Source organism: Perca flavescens, chromosome 11 (assembly GCF_004354835.1).
Source record: "Perca flavescens isolate YP-PL-M2 chromosome 11, PFLA_1.0, whole genome shotgun sequence".
Taxonomy (NCBI): Eukaryota; Metazoa; Chordata; class Actinopteri; order Perciformes; family Percidae; genus Perca; species Perca flavescens.
In genome coordinates this window covers 14,031,005-14,049,285 of record NC_041341.1, presented here as the reverse complement: position 1 = coordinate 14,049,285, position 18,281 = coordinate 14,031,005, and the positions used below count along the sequence as shown (strand labels likewise).

General features: G+C 38.4%; 2 protein-coding genes and 1 long non-coding RNA gene across 8 annotated transcripts in view; 1 reads left to right on the top strand and 2 right to left on the bottom strand.

Moving 5' to 3' along the window:
* Positions 1–1,517: 1,517 nt before the first annotated feature.
* neurod1 (neuronal differentiation 1) lies at positions 1,518–6,319 on the bottom strand. Of its 3 annotated transcripts, none has more exons than XM_028591704.1 (4): positions 6,257–6,319; positions 3,552–3,800; positions 2,886–3,115; positions 1,518–2,605 (listed from the first exon to the last, which is right to left on the bottom strand). In XM_028591704.1, exons 2-4 carry the CDS (start codon positions 3,776–3,778, stop codon positions 2,043–2,045), a joined length of 1,020 nt encoding a protein of 339 aa, XP_028447505.1. In that variant the 5' UTR covers positions 3,779–3,800; positions 6,257–6,319; the 3' UTR covers positions 1,518–2,042. The 3 variants fall into 3 exon arrangements, with proteins under 3 accessions (XP_028447505.1, XP_028447504.1, XP_028447503.1); XM_028591703.1 differs by having other exon boundaries at positions 6,231–6,296; XM_028591702.1 differs by lacking the exon at positions 6,257–6,319 and adding an exon at positions 5,438–5,545.
* Positions 6,320–8,734: 2,415 nt separating this feature from the next.
* On the bottom strand, positions 8,735–16,841 carry LOC114564106 (uncharacterized). 2 transcript variants are annotated; one of them, XR_003693724.1, is made up of 4 exons: positions 16,715–16,841; positions 14,772–14,876; positions 9,429–9,573; positions 8,735–9,025 (listed from the first exon to the last, which is right to left on the bottom strand). It is a non-coding gene; the product is annotated as an uncharacterized LOC114564106 (long non-coding RNA). The 2 variants fall into 2 exon arrangements; XR_003693725.1 differs by lacking the exon at positions 9,429–9,573.
* Positions 9,376–18,281, top strand: part of itprid2 (ITPR interacting domain containing 2) — a 45,904-nt gene continuing 36,998 nt past the window's right edge. For all 3 annotated transcript variants that reach the window (XM_028591287.1, XM_028591286.1, XM_028591288.1), the window contains exons 1-2: positions 9,376–9,591; positions 16,707–16,837. In XM_028591287.1, the coding sequence (XP_028447088.1) occupies positions 16,795–16,837 (43 nt within the window). In that variant the 5' untranslated portion in view covers positions 9,376–9,591; positions 16,707–16,794. The remainder of the gene's footprint in view (positions 9,592–16,706; positions 16,838–18,281) is intronic.

The following is an 18,281-nucleotide window of genomic DNA, read 5'->3' as shown; positions in this document are numbered from 1 at the left end:
CATGCATAAACAAGATCATTTTCATAAATTAAAATCTAGCCTGCAGAACGAACATCTGTGCCCTTCACACACACACACACACACACACACACACACACACACACACACACACACACACACACACACACACACACACACACACACACACACACACACACACTGGTTTTGTCCTTCAGTCTGTGTGATAATGTTGTTAACATGTTAACAGGGTTTTCTCTGTAAGGAGATATGTGTTTTCTCTTCATGTGTTTATCATTCTTGGAGCCTCAACTCCAATTTAAATAACACTGTTGTCATGTGGAAACCTTGTATCTCCAACACGGCAACCTTCAATATCACTTTAGCTGACGCTGTAAATTTTTTAGGGACATTTGCAGGTCTGTGAGCTGGTTCTCCAATAATATTAAAAAGGCTTACTACAGTTTATGACAGACCATTTGACAGCAGCCATGTGGGAAGTTGGATTGTTGAACTACTTTAACAGCACAACAGCTGAACAGAATTTTGGAATTAGGTTCCAATAACAACTGTTTTAACTATCTAATTATTTGGATTAATTGTTCAAAATTAGTCAAAACTGCCCATCACAATTTCCCAGAAGCCAAGGTAATGTCTTCAAATTCCTTGCTTTATCTGACCAGCAGTCTAAAATCCAAAGAAAATCAGTTTACTATCATAGAAGACTAAAAAGACCGGCAAATATTAACTTTTGAAAGGCTGAAACCAGTGACATTTTTAAAAGAAATGACATAAATGACTTATGTATATATTTTTATATATATATTTTTTTTTTTTATATATATGCTTTTTTTTTAACCCCCTTATACATAGTTACAACATGTAGTTGTAAGCATATACCAGGACATTTTAAGTGTTTATTAATTTACAGTATTTGACAACAATATGTTTATAGCAGCCTTTGTGTACGGGTTCCCCTCAGGAGGAATTATAGTTGTTGGCAAATTACGTTAATAAACACTTATAGCTATGCAACTACATTACAAGTTTTTATAAAAACTATTTATGCAATGTTTACTTATGCTAAATAAGGACATTGAAGTAAAGTGTTACCATGATGAATGTTCTGTCAACGGACTAATCGACTAATTGTTTCAAATACCAGTAATCCCTCTGATCCGTCCAACAGCCAGATCGTTGTCTACAGCAGAATTAAGCATGACCAGACCTGGAGATAAAGGGTTTTTATGTGACACTGGCAACATTTTATATATATCACCTGACTGATAGATTTTTCTGGGTTTTTTTTAATATAAATGCGATATTTAAACATTATGAATAGAGCTAAATTTGACTAACGTGAACTTGACTGGACTGAACTAACTAACCTGGAAACAACTGGTCACAACCACAGTAAACTGGACTGAACGGAGGTGTTTTGTTGTGTTGTTGATGATAAACAGAGTCTCTCAGATCATGTTGTATTCCTTTTATTAAAAGGCCTTTATAAACATCTATCTTATAAAATATGAACAAGAGTCACATGAATGGTTAACAAAACGCTACAGGAACGTTATAAAAAGCAAAAAGTAAAAACCACATGAACAACATGAACACTTCGGCCCAACGCCGGCTCAACACCAGCTGCATACCGGCTCAAAGCCGCTTTACGCACAGACCCAAAAATAGAGAAATCTTTATTCTTTCAACATTTGGAATTATCCGCTGAGCATCGCCCAGGTTTGAACAAAATTGCATAGTTTCCTCCAGATTATTGCTTATTGATTATTGGTTATTGATTATTTTTACGTGATAATATGGACAATTAACGAGACATTCAGAGAGCGTCTTCTGCAGGATGAAGCGCTACAAAGAAGGTTACATCATCAACATGACATCGTCATCGACATCATCGCCCTCATGATGAGGAGGGGTGGTAAAGCCTAATGCAGACAGAAAGAAGAAAAGAAAGGAAGGATAGGAAGAAAGACAGCTATGAAATGATAGACATACACAGAACTGTCTGTCTCTCCATATAACTGTTCGTCTTTCTGTCTTCATCGGTCTCTCTGTCCTCCTCGTCCTCAGGAGTCGTGGAAAATGGCGTTCAGCTGGGCGTTCATCATCCGCTCGTGGTGTGAGTGTCCGTCAAAGCCCATCAGCCCGTCCACCTGCAGCTCACCGCACCGCGGGTTGGACCCCCCGCCGCCATAGATGGCAGGGTGTCCCCCAGCTCCACCGCCCCCATAGTGCACGCTGAAAGAGAAACTCTTGTCGTAGTCTGCAGCTGCAACGGTCTCATGCTTGAAGGACGAGAAGTTCCCGTTGATGCTGAGCGGTGGGCTGAGGGGCGGGTCAAACGCCGGGGCATCCGACACCAGCACGCCATCAAAGAAGGGCTCCATCGAGCCGTAGGGCTGACCTTTGACCTGGTGGAAGATGTGGGAGGGCTCCATGGTGCCGTAGGGCGGGCTGGGCAGGCCGGCCGTCAACCCGGGGCTCTGGTAGGAAGAGTAGTGTCCAGGATAGGTGGCAGCACCGGCGGGGGGGAGGTGAACTGGCAGGTCGGGGGTCTGCTCCGGCAGGAAAGTCCGAGGATTCAGCTGCAGGCAGCCTGCCACCAAGTTCGTGGTCGGCTGAGACAGACCTGAGAACAGAGAGACAATAATCAGTCAGTACTGATCAATACACATGCTGTGTCTAAGTCTTACAGAGCTGCTAGCTGGTCTTAGTCTTGTTGTCACATGACAACATTTTTCTCTCCACTACTGTGGAGTTGTCAAGATTTTGGTGGGTTCCACTGATATTTGAATATTAAAAACCCTCCCAGGTTGAATCTACATGCCGATCACTTATCCCTACATGTCAACTTCATCAGACAGGATCTTTGTCACCCCGGCACATTCTGTTGCTGTAAGGTGACTGACCTTTGCAGAGCGCCTGGACGAAGCTCATGAGGTCGGGTGCCTTGCCGGAGCGCAGGACCTCGCTCAGGGCCCAGATGTAGTTCTTAGCGAGGCGGAGCGTCTCGATCTTGGACAGTTTCTGGGTTTTGGAGTAACAAGGGACGATTTTCCTCAGACTCTCCAGAGCGTCGTTCAGCCCATGCATACGGTTCCTCTCCCGGGCGTTAGCTTTCATCCGACGGACCTTAAACCTGCAGAAATACAAAGGAAATACAATGTTAGCTGTGTTATCAGATATCATTTCTGTAACTTCCAAGTAGTGATAATCAGCAGTCCTGTGCAGCTAGACAAATGTCTGCAAACGCAAGTATTTTGGCAGCAATTGCTGCTCAATGTGCACTATGTAGTCACTCACACGGAACAGAAGACATCCACAAATAGGTTTTTAGATCATATCCTTCAAGTTTGATGGTTCTGTTTTTGTATCGTCATGAAATAACAATGATTTTGCCGCCTGCTCACATTTCAGTTTTGTCCCTTTAGAGATGATCACAATCCTGCTCCTCTGAGGATGAACCTTGTTTAATGACTGCATGACTTTTCCTCTAGCGCCACCCTCAGGACAAACTTTACATTTTTGTGCATTTTAAAAATATTAGTTTTTAAAAGTCATCAATCTCCGTTCACCTCTGAATACGAGCCTTCGTCATCTTCTTCTTCTTTGGCCCTCGCCTTTTGGGTTTGTTCTCGCCGTCCTCCTCCTCCTCTTCGTCCTCATCATCCTCCTCCTCTTCCTCCTCCAGCTGTTGTTGGCTGTCCTCCTCCTCCTCTCCTCCTCCCTCTGAGGGGCTGTTAAGCTCCTGCTGCTCCTCCGACTCCACTAACTCCTGCTCCTCCCCCACAGATCTTGTCATGATGCTGATTCTCTGTTTAAGACTAAAGGAAACAGAATAAATATGTTCTTTAAAAAACTATTAAAAACTCATTGTCACACTTAATCCCTGCATGTGGAAGGCAGCTTAATAGAAAATAATTCAACTGCCCATTACTAGAGGCCTGGTTACATAATTAAAAGGTTTTAAAACATGTTTTAAAAGTTATAAATAACTACCTCATTCAATAATATTTCATATTTTAAGAACAAGTGGCATTTTTTTTTTTTTTTTTTTGTGTTTTGATTGTGTTATCATTTTTATATTACATCCTACAAGATGGGTTTGTCTTATTTATTATTCACACATGAAAGTTAGTTTTATTGGGCTTGATTTTATAATATAAAGAATTATTCCCATTAGGTCAGACCATGGCTCAGACTCAATATTCATGGTTCATTTCTATGTGCTAAACATAATCCGCAGGTATAGGCTACTGATTGATGATGAACTTTTATTTTCCTAGGAATGAAATGAACAGAAACACGATAAAACATGAATTGAGCTACTGTGATTCGTGACTTAAAAGAATATACATTTTTAAATGATTGGGATTTTTAAATGCAGAAAGCTCGCAATCTGATTCAAATCGGGATCTAAAAATATAAGAAAGTTAAAACCTTAATTAATGCGGCTTTTGATATATAAAATGTATTAAAACAAATGTATGAAGTATGATTAGTCTTGTGTCTGTCCAGGAAAACATGTAGAACATAATAATATACTAGCCTGCGTAGAAATAAATAAGACGGAAAATTCAATCAACAAGCTGGTTGCAACTAAAAATAACTCACCGCAAAGTCAAGTTTATTGCATTTTTTCGCTGACCAAACTGACAAATTTGACACAGGACGACTTTACAAAATGTAGGCCTATGACATAGGCTATAAGACCTTTAGTTTTATATTTAATTAGAAAACCCGAAAACTGTCGCAAAAACAGTATTCAGATTGTCCGGAAAGAAACGGGATCAGCTACATCGTTTCCAAATTTACAGCTTTGATCCATGAATTAATTAATTCTTTATCTGTTTAAAAGTCGTCAAAATGAAGTCCGTTTGAAAAAAATCATGTTTTTTTTAAGGATATACTGCGATTAATGACGTCTTAAAACGCAACAAAAAAATTCACCGTTCATGATTAGGCCTATAATAAAGCACTGGAAGTAGACGCTTTTGATTATTATTATTATTATTATTATTATTATTATTATTATTATGATAATTAATATTTCCTTCCTATTTTCCGTTGACGTTAATTTTACAGATCGACAGACAGGTGGAGGTGAGCGGACATAGCCATACGGGACGGAAATAAAACAAACAACAAATAAACTGAATAAAATACCACCAAAAATGTTTTGAATTCCAGAAAAGAAACAACAAATAGGCTATAATTATAAAAGAAAAATCATATATATATATATATATATATAAACTAAAATAAGTTTATTTCTTTACACTGATTTATTTGGATACAGACAAAACGAATTATTAAGTTAAATTAGCATTCATTTGGTTAATTAGCCTAATGCATCATCTTGAAGGTTAGATTACACAGAAATCCGAAGAACCAATCAGAGGAGGAATTTATCAATCAGATATTTGTTATTAATCTGTAAATGAAAAAGACCTAGGCCTACCTGTTGTAACAAGCCGCTGTTCGTCAGATCGCACGCATCCCGCGCGCTCTATGTGCGTGTCGTGTGCGTGACTGTACGTGACCTGCTCTGAGCTTTCTGAGGTGTGTGTGGGAGGATGCCGTTTTTATACTCAGCATCACACACACACACACACACACACACACACACACACACACACACACACACACACACACACACACACACCAGGGTTTGCAGGGGTAATTAGCATATTGAGGCCACGCCCTCCTGGCACGCGCCATATGGTGCGTACGTCATTAAAACGGCCCCGGGGATCACGTGACAAATCTTCCATTTATATCAGCCAAAGAGTCTGTCTCCCTCTCTCTCTCTCTCTCTCTCTCTCTCTCTCTCTCTCTCCCCCCTCTCTCTCCCCCTCTCTCTCGCTCTCCCTCTCTCTCTCTTTGTGAGGAAAGTTGACCATCTGTCGCCACATACAACTACACATGCGCACACAGACAACACACTCATGGAAGATTTGTGAGGTTTATCATTATTGTTGTTGTAGAATAAGAATAAGAAGACGATGATGATGATGATGATGATGATGATGATGATGATGATGAAAATATAAAATATCGTAGACTTACTGTACCTCCAGATGTGGTCTGACCAAGCCATTGGCATTCTGAGTGCATTTACGCTTCCATTAATGTGAGTAATTATGTGAGATAACATGCTAATACCAGGTGGAGCTGACCGTCTGTTCTAACTGGTTACAGGTTCAGGTGTTTTGTCAAAGTCAGTCTCCTTGTCGATTTGTGTTTGCTCTCACCTTCACATGCAGCCATCCGGTCTTACCCTATCTATGTCCTCCACGTTCCACCTCTGGGATTGCTCCGTTGCCGACGGAAATTCAGCTGGATTTCACTCATTTAGGCCGGATATCCATTGCCTTGAGCTTCCTTTGTGTTGGCATTTTAAACTTGGTAACTTAGTTTAACTGCTCCTCAGATCTCTGCAGGGTAAATCCAGACAGCTAGCTAGACTATCTGTCCAATCTGAGTTTTCTCTCGCACGACTAAAACAACTTTTGAACGTACACATTCCACCAAAACAATTTCCTTCCCGAGGCTATTTTGCAGAGGCGCTGTTGCTCCGTATGGCGCTTAGCACCACCCCAGACGATTGTGATTGGTTTAAAGAAATGCCAATAAACCAGAGCACATTTTTCTCCCATCCCAGAATGCTGTTGGGAATCAGCAGACCCTCCTCCGCAGTGCCTCGGAGGAAGGTCTGGCAAAGCAAGACTAAGGCATCGAGCAACACCGCTGGTCTCCATAGTAGGCGTGCAAAGCTCGCGTAGTGTGTTGAGTATTCCGTCTGTAATAAAGTTTCCTGCATATTCTCCGATCTGTACCAATGTATCCTGTGGTACACGTGTGCGGTAGTTTGAATGCACATAATTGTTGTAAAAGCTGCTGAGAGACTTAGCTACTGTTTAGCGAGGATACAAGATGGCTGACGCTCGTTTTGCTTCGGCAATCTTCGGAGAAAGACGACAGTCCAACCCCCTATGGGCGGGTTGAAAACATGCGGAAGTAGCTCCTACTATTGACTGTAGTCCATTGCCTCTGGGCAAAAAATCTTCCGATGACGCAAAAATTGCCATTTTCCGTAATCGGAAGATTTTTTCCAGACCCACAATACAGAGATCTCTCGTCTCAGGGGGACATGAGGGAGGGAAGCACGGTCATTTGAAAAACCTACCTGGTTTCTACTGATACAAAGCTTAATGCTAAATCGGTGAAGTATCCCTTTAAGGTTTTAGCATAGAATTAGAATTAGAGTCGAACGGACGTTTATATTCAAATCACTAGCAGGACGTCAGAGCGGCAGCCATTTTTATGTGTACCGTTGCCATTGCAAAGAACTGCTTGTAGCCGTGCTAAAGGATGGGCTCTGGATGGTTATGTTGGTCAATTCACCACTTTGGTTCAGAAAGAAATATCTCAATAAATGTTGGATGGATTTTCATGAGATCCAGTACAGACATTTATGGTACGGATTAGTTGTAATCGATTTTATGTTCCCTTAACTTTTAGAAACAGGGCCATTTCACACTTTGGGGGGGCTGTGTTCGACCATTTCTGTAACTTTCCTATAGGCCTACTTTAAACAAACATCACTCTTTTCTTACGACATGGTCGGACAAAACGTCCTACGAACTAACTCTTTTTTAGCATCTAGCATGTAGCATGTTAGCCACATCAACGGCATGTTTAAAAAAAGTCAGCCGAAAATGGAGGAAACCATCAGAGTCAGACTAGCTGCATCTAGGCTCTGTGACCAAACAGAAAAAGCAGCGGACTTTGGATTTGGGCTGTTCTCCAGTGAAGAGGTTGCTAAGGTAATGGTAAACCGGTTGCTAGGAGGTTACTAGGCAACTTAAGAGGACCTGTGTGTCTGTCCCATCAGTGTAGATCCTGTAACAGCTAATGGTTAACACATAATCAATCTGTCTCTTTGCTGGGTTCTGTTCAGGATTAATAAAAATGAAAGATTTATCTCCGTGCCGCTCACAGAGTTTAACATGTAATGATAATACACTTTTTTCTGTACACTTTAGTACTTTATAATGTCAAGAATAAAAGCATCGATACCCAGAACAGGTTAGGCTAAAAGTCGCCATTTGATTTGATGGTTTTCTGATCAAACCAAAGGGGCAAGTGGCTTTGAGTTACAGTTTCACTGGAATAAAACAAACCAATTACTTGATCAGTTGACAGAAACAGGAATGATGAAGAATTTGAAATTCAAAGTAAACAGCAGTGAGGTGACATTTGTTCTTTTAAGCAAAGTGAACAAACAGCAGAGCAACTCGCTGATGAATAACATTATTCTGTGTAAGTGTGTGTGTGTGTGTGTGCGCGCATGGAGAAGGTCAGATTACCCTATTCATACATAGACCACCAATGAAAACTCAACACACACACACACACACACACACACACACACACACACACACACACACACACACACACACACACACACACATATGTTTACTTAGGTCACTCTTGGGGACATAGACTTACATTAATTTCCTGGAGACTTACCCTAACCCTATACCACTACTTACCTAACCCTAAATCTTGTCCCAGATCTGGTAAGCCTAACAGGAACACACACACACACACACACACACACACACACACACACACACACACACACACACACACACACACACACACACAGTAAAAACTGTGTACAGTGATTAACTTTGTAACTTTTTGATTTACAGTCAAATATTTAATTTGTCACATTTCTTAATAACACTTTACTTGAACTGTACTATCTAGCAATCATTTAATAAATGGTTTATAACACATTTTAATGTCTAGCATGACTAATTGGAGAGACCATTTTAACAGCATCAGGAAATGAATTATTCAAATTATGGTAGGTTTGGTTTACATGTAGATCACTTATATTTTAAAATAGTTTTATCAATATCTTTGGCAGCTGTTGTATTATCGCAGATCCATCAGCAGCAGAGCATCTCAGTAAAGATGATCATCATCAGTGTTTGGTTTCCATCTGGTGGTTGCATGTAGGTGCTGCAGGTAAAAACTGAAAGAGAAAGAAAGAAAGATAGAAAGAATGAGTCTTTCTTTCTTTCTTATATATCTTATTATTCTTTCAGACAGTGTCACATGTTTTATTGGATGATAGATAATTGGATGATACAGTTTTAATAATATTTTATTTGGATGCGTATGTGCCAGCAACAATTTATAACAATTAGCCTAATAGTTTTACGTAAGTAGTACTTTGCCTTTAACTTGTGATGGAGTAGCCTATTTTTAGTCTACGACACTTCTACTTACTGTAGCCTATAGGCTAAGTAAAAGTTGTGAGTAGCCTCTTCCTCCACCCCAGTGTTTACCCCACTGTAGGATTTGACTGTAATGACGGTGTAATAGACAGTGAAAGAACGGTAATCCCCGTAGGACCGAGTAGGGTGTGTGCTGACCAGTCAATCCGACAGGTGTGGCTGTTTCTCCTCCGCTGTCCGCTGCGGACACGCCCCCTCTGGTTTCAGGAAGCGGAAGCAGGAATGTTGCAGTGTTTTCAGAAAAGTTTGGAGAAGTTTGACAGTTTGGAAGCAGAGACACAAACTGCGGAGAAACATGACGGTGAGTAACTGTACCCGCTCACATTAACGTTACTGCTACTAATACGGCATATTGTACTGCTGAATGTGATGGTGCTGCTGGTTTCGTTAGTTTCTGAGGACACGGAGAGTTGGACTAACGTTAGGTTGCTGTCACTCCTCTCCTCCGAGTCAAACAGCTAGAGCAGGAACAACTAAACTAGACGAACAAGTTAAGTCTGAGCCTAAAAGGGAAAGTTTAGTGACACATGGGGATTTAATAATGGTGCTCACTTTTATTTTGATTTAAAAGTGCCTGATTTGATGTTCAAACAGAAGATCTTTAAAGTGATTCAGATCAGATGTGTTGAAGCTGGACAGTGGTGAAGTAGCCTACATTTAATCTACTGTGCTAACTAGGCTACTGTACAATTTTGGGGTCGTACTTTAATGGGAGTATTTTCTTCTTATGCCACTTTCTACTTCTACTCTACTACCTTTCATATGAGAATATTCAAATGTTGTACTTTTTACTGCACATTTATCAGACAGCTTTAGTTACTACTTGACAAATTGCTTGTTTGCACACAAAACATAAAGCTTAGAAAATATGATATTTTGTTACCCAGCTGTAGGAAATACAGCTAAAACAATTAGTCGATTGACAGCAAATTAATTGGCAACTATTTTGGTAATTGGTTAAGCTTTTTTCATGTAAAACATTTTAAAACATAACATTTTTCGCTATTTTCAATCAAGTGATTACTGGAGCATTTTTTAGCTGGCATTTTAGTTGAGAAATGATATCTAAGACCATTCGATTAATCAACCAATCGTTTCAGCTCTTCCACTACTAAGTTTGTTCTGTTTCCGTCTGCCAACAGCGGTACCTGGAATTCTTATTTTTACTCTTTGGTGACATTTTTGTAAAAGAACTCACACTCCGATTTTAGGGCTGTGTTCTTTGCAATGTTTTCCTTTGAAATGTTGTGTAGTAGAGGTATGATGTAGCTTAAAATACATAGGTGCAAATACCATATACATTTCATGACTGTACAGAAAGATATTTGAGCCTTTTGTTCAGCTTCTCTTTGATTTTCCAGGGCTTCCTTGCAGTTTTATATAACAATGATGTAACAGTGACGTATAAAGGCTCCATGTCCCCACGCCCACACTGTTTAAGTCTGTTGGCAGTTAGCATTGGTCACTGTCCTTGAGATGAAGGTTCAAGTGCGTTTGCTTTGTGCAGGTTGAAGGAAACCGACTGTAAGTGTGGTTTCATTCATACAGTCATGACCTCCGAGTCTGGTTTCTTTTATAGTCCACAGTCAGTGGGTCACCTTCTCTCAAAGACATTTGATCACGATGATATAAAACAGAGAAAAGCATCCCTTGCCTTTTAAAAAAAGTACTCTATTGAAAGAGCGCCAGTGATGGAGGATGTATTCAGATCATTTAAGTAGTACTAATTGATGTATATATAATAATATATACAGTATATATATATAATATATAATAATGATTTGTAGTTGGTTGAGGTGGAGCTAATTTTGAACTATTTTGTATAGGACTGCAACTAATGATTATTTTCATTATGGATTCATCTGTAGATAATTTCTTTGATCAATAATAAAAATAGAGATTTGTCTTTCACAAATACCCAGAGCATATAGTGACACCTTCACAATGTTTGTTTTGTCCTACCAATAGTACAAACCTCAAAAATATTGAAAGGTGAATTAAAATAAATAAAGGAAAAGCAGCAAATCCTCACATTTGAGAGGCTGGAACCATGAAATGTTTGACATTTTGATAAATGACCTTAACAATTAATCTGTTATCCAAATAGTTGTTGATTAATTTTCTGACAGAGTTTGATGATGTTGACGTATGTGACTGTATTTCAGTGTGAAGGTCTTAACTTCTACATGTTGAGATTTAGGCTAGTCATTAATGTGCTGTTGAATGTGGTTATATTTAAGATAGACTTCTGAAAAGACAGAGCTGAAACAATTAATAGTAGGCTGTAATTAATAATCATTATTACCCATTGTTAACATTACCTAGTTCCAGCTTCTCAATTATAAGCATTAGCTACTTTTGTGTGTCTTAAGTGATAGTAAACTAAATATTTTTAGTAGGGCTGGGCGATATGGAGAAAATGAAATATCAAGATATTTTTTACCAATTACTTCGATTCCACTATTACGACAATATTGTAGGGTTGACAGTTGGTGCTTGGTGGATATAATGACTAAGTGGGTAAAGGCAAATAATAGAACAGCTAGAACAGTCTGGTAGGTTCAGGAAATTACTTCACTGCACTACTGTAATGTAGCCTGTAAAACCAGGAAAAGACAACACTTTATGTCAGCTATGTCATATTACGATTTTACAATATCAAAAATCTGAGATGATATCTAGTCACATATCACGATATCGATAGCCTTAATCTTTAGGTTATGGGAAGAAGACACCGCTGGCTTGGAAATCTTCATCTTCATTTTCTGCCATTTTATAGACTAAAACAAACCTATTTCTAGATCTTTTGATGCTTTTCTCCACTATGAAAACGTATCTCTATTAAATCCTTTAATAACTGTCCAATAATCCAAACTAAACACAGCTGCTGTTCTCTGTAAATAACAGCACTACAAACTCTGTATGGCCTCCTTTAAGCCCACAGGAGTGTTGATACTTACAGAGAGATGTTGGGGTGACGGATTGAGAGGGTGAAAAAGAGGCTACTGGTGGCTGCAGAGGATACTCTCTCTGCACACTCTGTCTGTGTCTTGTTGTTTGTTTAGCATTAACAAAAGAAATCTAAAAATAAATCTTCCCTCCCATCTCTATCTCTCTCTCTCTCTCTGTATCTCGACAGGAAGTTGTTCTGTCATTCATCTTAAACACTTGTTTCCTGTTTCACACATTCTCATTTAAATTTGGCTGCATGTTTTTTTTTCTTTCTCTTCCTCTCCATCCTTCTCCTCCAGTTAGTGACTCCATATGGATTATTCTATTTTTACATCCATGCTTTAGTTTCCTCCTCCCATTAGCTCATATTGTAATCTTGAGTTTTATTTTAGTAAATTACTTTGTGGCTGAATCCCAACTCATGTTAGCAACCATGTAACCTTATTAGCTATTATTACATTTCTGTGTATGAACAGTGCTCAGACTTCCTCAGTAGTAAACTGTGATCTTGTTCCTGTTGGTTTCAACGGTCAGCTGATGGCTGGCTGCCGGGGCTCAGCCAACCTTTTGCCTGTGATACTGAACTGATGGAGTTAATGCCAAAATGTAAATGGACTGCATTTATATAGCGCTTTTCTAGTCTCAACGACTAGTCAAAGCGCTTTTACATAGTACAGGCACCTTTAGCCTCTTTCCGACCAAGTAGTTACAGGAATGTAGTTTTAGGAACAGTCCACTTCTAAACAGTTCTACTAACTACTCTCCCCCAAAACCCGTTTTTTTTCCATTTGCATTCGCATTGGCCAAGTGGCCATAGGAACTGGTAGGAGGGGTAAGGGAGTGACGCAAGCATGGCAACAGTCTTTATAGCGTTTTTATAGGATCCTCATAACGGAGTTCAAACAGCGGCGTTTAAAGACTAGGCTGGAATACTTAACAGAGAAACACAGAAGACGAAGGCTCGAGCGTAATATGATCCTAATTATTATGATGGAAGAAGATAGAAGAGCAGAGCGCAACAGGCAAACAAAACAATGGGTAAGTTTAACTAGCATTAACATTTAGCTGGTTGAATGCGTGATGTTTGTCTAATGAGTTAACATACGTAGGCGAATTGCAACAGACAGTGAAGAATATGTGCTGTTTGTGTTTCAGACGTTGCTAGGTCACTAAGGGTTCCTATGCGGAAAAGGGAAAAGACCCTGCCCTGAAGTAGGAGTTGAAAGAGTTACAGGAACTGCAGTCAGAGGAACTTAATAATCCCCAAATTGGTCCAGTCTGAACACGAGAAAAAAAGGGTTCTAGGAACTACAAAAATCCCTCGGGTCGGAAAATGGCTATTCACACACATTCACACACTGGTGGCCGAGTCTGCCATACAAGGTGCCACCTGCTCATCAGCTAAACATTCGTGCACATTCACACAATGGCACAGCATCGGGAGCAATTTGTGGTTCAGTGTCTTGCCCAAGGACACAGCCCCAGAAATTGGAACAACTGCTACTGTACTAGGCCTGCACGATTCGGGGAAAAATATGAATCATGATTTTTTTAGCTTAGAATTGATATCACGATTCTCTGCCATGATTTGTTTCTCATGAAGTGTAATGTTTATTGCACACATAAACCTTGACAAAACAAAACAAATTGGCAGTACCAAACATAGATTTTTTTTTGGCACCTGTAGCACATTGCACATCACCACAAGCCTGTAAACATCAATAAAGAAAATAAAGTACATACTGGCCATTTAATAGCGATTTTATAACGATTTATCGTGCAGGCCAAAAAAGCAGCAAATCCTCATACTGTATATAAATGGTATATGCTTACACTAAAAACCTGAAAGGTTTAGTAATCAAGTAGTCAATCAAAAGAAAATTAATCATCAGCGTTCTTGACAGTCTAATTGTTTAACTCATTTATCAAGCAACAAGAATACAGCAATGCTAGCAGCTCTGTGAGGCTGTACTTAGTTACAGTCATAGAAATGAATGGGCACAGTGATGCTTTGACCTAAATGCTAATGTAAACGTGCTGACAATGCTAACATGCTAATGTTTACCATGTGAGTGTACTAAACACACAGTACAGCTGTGGCTGATGTGAATGTCAAACCAAGACATTTGAAAACGTCACCTTTGACTGTCCGAGCTTCTGTTGGGCATTCTCTGCTGTTTACTATTTTACAGAATAAAAGATTAATACATTAATCTGAAACCTAAATCGACACCGTTACAGCTCTAAAAATCATATCTGAAAAATGTCCTGTCTTGGCAGAAACTCATTTAAAACTTCAACACTGAATGATTTTAGTCCAGCAGTGACAGTTCTTAGAAATAAATCCTGTTGAGAGCATACAGTGTGCATGTAATGTGTTTTGTCAGACATCACGTGTTATTGCTGATCATTTTCTAAATCATCAGTTTTTTAGATTGACCTCCTTCAATCCAGGCAGCCTCTGGTTTCAGTTAATTCCTATAATAATTGTTTCGGACAGATGATCCATCAAAGTCAACATTTACTCACCTAGGCTTATACTTTTTTGTAGGTCATGTTTCATGCATCATTGTGTAGCAACTGTTTGGGAAAACTCTCTGTTGGTGTGTTGAAGGACATGTGAGAGATGAACTGCTGAAAAGTAAACGCATAACTCACATGATCACTTTCATGAGGGGTGGAAAAGTATTCAGATTCTTTACTTAAATAAAAGTAGCAACACCACAATGTTCTGCACTTAATCGCCTACTAAGTATAGAAATATTATCAGCAAAATTTACTTTAAGTGTCATCATTATGCAACAGAACGGTTCCTATGAGTGTTATATTATTCTAAATAGTAGGCTCTTTGATTATTATTACTGATGCATAAATGTTGCAGTTGGTTGAGATGGAGCAAATATAACTATATTATATTCTGTAGCATTGCATCAATATTTTATTTACTGATCATATGTGTTGTCAGTAAAATCACAATCATAATCTGAAACTCCAATTGTCAAATAAATTACGTGGACATGGAGTAAAAAGAACATTTAGGGATAATCCTAAAAAAGAATTTTGGGCCCGACCAAAGACATTAGTTATTGATACCAAGTCTGATTCTATACTGGTAAGCTGCAACCGGAAACATTAGATATTATAGAACTTAATGTAATGTTTTTTTTTGCCAAAGATGCTCAGAATGCATAGTAACAAATACATATATACATATTAGTAGCATGTTTATTAAACATGTATCTGACACACTGAAATAATAGCTGGAGCTACTAAATATGACACACCTTACTTTTCATTTCCAAATAACGAAGGCTCTGATTCAAAGCAAGCAATGGTAATTGAAAGTTTAACTTGTAGAATGACACTCCTAAACTTATTGGATTTGTTGGAACTACAAAAAAAACTAACTCGCAATTGTACAGAAATGTTACAGAGATCCTTTACTTACGTAAAAGTAGAAATACCATATTCTAGAAATACACCATTACAAGTAAAAATCCAGAATTAAAGTATTGTAAGTATTATCAGCTAGTTGCACATAAATTATCAAAATTAAAAGTTGTCATTATGCAGAATTCTCCTTTTACGGTGTTATGTTATTATAGAATATTATTCTGTTTTTATCACTAGCAAATAATACATGTAAGAGCATTTTAATGTTGAGGTTTGTCAACGTGGATCCGATTTTAGATCTGTTGTATACCACCATGTAGATCAATAGCACAGTGCTGTATCATCATGTTTTTTTTATGTAAAAAGTTAAATAAATGTAGTGGAGTTAAAACTACAATATTTCCCTCTGAAATCTAGTGGTGTGTGTGTGTGTGTGTGTGTGTGTGTGTGTGTGTGTGTGTGTGTGTGTGTGTGTGTGTGTGTGTGTGTGTGTGTGTGTGTGTGTGTGTGTGTGTGTGTGTGTGTGTGATCTCAGCTCGTCTCAGTGTGGGTAACTTGGTCATTAATAATTAAAGCCACTTCTCATTTCATCACAAAACGTGTCCCTCCAGTTTGGAACACACCACTATTCATTTTGAGCACATGGTCTTATTGAGTGCATATTTCTATTACAGCATACAACTATTCTATAACAGCAATATTCAACATTTTATTGCTTTGCATGCCATGTATTATGTGCTTCTGTGTTGCATGTGTTTGTATCTAGCAATGTAGCATACTTGTCCTTTATTTTATATTTATTTAACGATAATATTCTATTATTATTATTAATAATATTATTGCTCTGCATACTTACTTAAACTAATACAATAACTTTAAATTTATATTGTATTATTCTTTTTTAGTGTGACTTCTGTCCAGGGACTACAAATAAAAAAAGCCTTCTGTGGCAGAGCCTACTCTGCCACATTTACAGAATTGTTTATTAATGTGCACTGTTCCTGTTAAATAAACCAACCAATAAAAAAATGAGTGAATAAAAATAATTCTCCCTTTGTCTCTCTCTCCAAGTGTGTTACCTGCTGCTGATGTTGCTGTAGAGTCGTCAGTCTCCTCTGACTGACTGACTGGCCTCAACCAGACATACAGAAAGGCAGATATGGAGAGTGGATCTCTGGAAATGGACACTAGCACTGCTCCAGGTGGGCCATCTTACATAAACAGTTGAAATAGTTAAAAAATAAATATTACTAAAGATTTAATGCTAACTAAAAGTAATGGACATAAGTATTGAATAGAAATAGTTGATGAAAAAAATGGATAAACAGTTGAAACATTTAGTTAAAAGTAATGGAAAAACAGTTAAAACAATGAGCTAAAAGTAACGGATCAACAGTTGGAGTAATTAGCTAGCTAGCTAACAGTACGATGTTTTCGAATGTCGGCGCAAGCGCTTCGGTCCTAGACGCATCACTGTCGTGCCAATAATTATGTTAAATCAAACCCTTGAGTGTAATATTGCAATTATACAACAACGGTTACCAACTAAATAGAAGTTATAATCAAACTGTATTCATATTATGGGGCAATTCGCTCTCAAAATAAAAAAAGCAACATAGATGATTTCTATGCCCTCCCTGTTTAGTCAGCTAATGTTAGCTTTGTAGAGATCGTGGGATTTCCCAAACTGAATAATTACCGCAAATATGTAGCTACACCAAACTGCTTTGCTAGGTCTATCCTGTTATAACTAGCTAGCTAAGATATCTGCTGAAAAAAATATTTTTTCCATGAATAGATTTAGATACTAAACGTCTGCGAACTTCAAACAACAAAGACGATTTCCTGTCTCTGTAAAACGTTAACGTTACTCAGCCAGCTAACTTAAGCTAACGTTTGCTTTGTAGAGATAGTGGGATTTTCCAAACTAAATAACTACCACACATATAAACACCAAACTGCTTTGCTAGCTCAATGTTGTTGTAACTAAGATATCTGCTGACATTTTTTTTTCCATTGACAGATATAGCTAGCTAGCTCCTATACGTCCGCGAAAATCACATTTGGCAGCGATTTTCAAGATAGCGCTAGCACTTGAACAACTGAGAGCAAAGTTCTCTCTTCCTGTAAAACATTTTTTTAAATACTTCCAGGTGAGACATTACGTAACCACATTAAAGTAGGTCGTCTGAGGCCCCTGTCCTCACTTGTATTAGAAAATATTTTAAGAGAGAAAAAAGGGTCCAAAAGTTTTGTGTCTTATATGTATACTAACTTCAGTGACTTATATGGGGAAGATGTATCATCTTCTAGACTTAAATGGGAAAAATATCTAGAATGTACTTTCAGGATACCTGGGAATGTCTCTGTAAAAGTGCTTTAACATTTTCATATAACAGTAGACATAGATTAATACAATTTAATATTATACATAGGGTATATTATACACCGGAAAGATTACACAAGATAAGCGAGTCATATTCAGATTGTTGTCCTAGATGTAAAACAGAGGTGGGTACTGTATTGCATATGTTTTGGACTTGTTCGGAACTTGAAAATTATTGGAGAAATATAATACAAACTATTGACAAGATTATTAAGGTTAAACTTCTATATGACCCGAGATTCATATTACTGGGGGATGAA

Coding starts and splice junctions, on each gene's coding strand:
- neurod1 (XM_028591704.1), bottom strand. CDS start 3,778: ATGACAAGATCTGTGGGGGAGGAGCAGGAGTTAGTGGAGTCGGAGGAG. Junction 3,116..3,551: donor ACGAAGGCTCGTATTCAGAG/GTGAACGGAGAT, acceptor GTATTTCTGCAG/GTTTAAGGTCCGTCGGATGA. Junction 2,606..2,885: donor CGTCCAGGCGCTCTGCAAAG/GTCAGTCACCTT, acceptor CTCTGTTCTCAG/GTCTGTCTCAGCCGACCACG.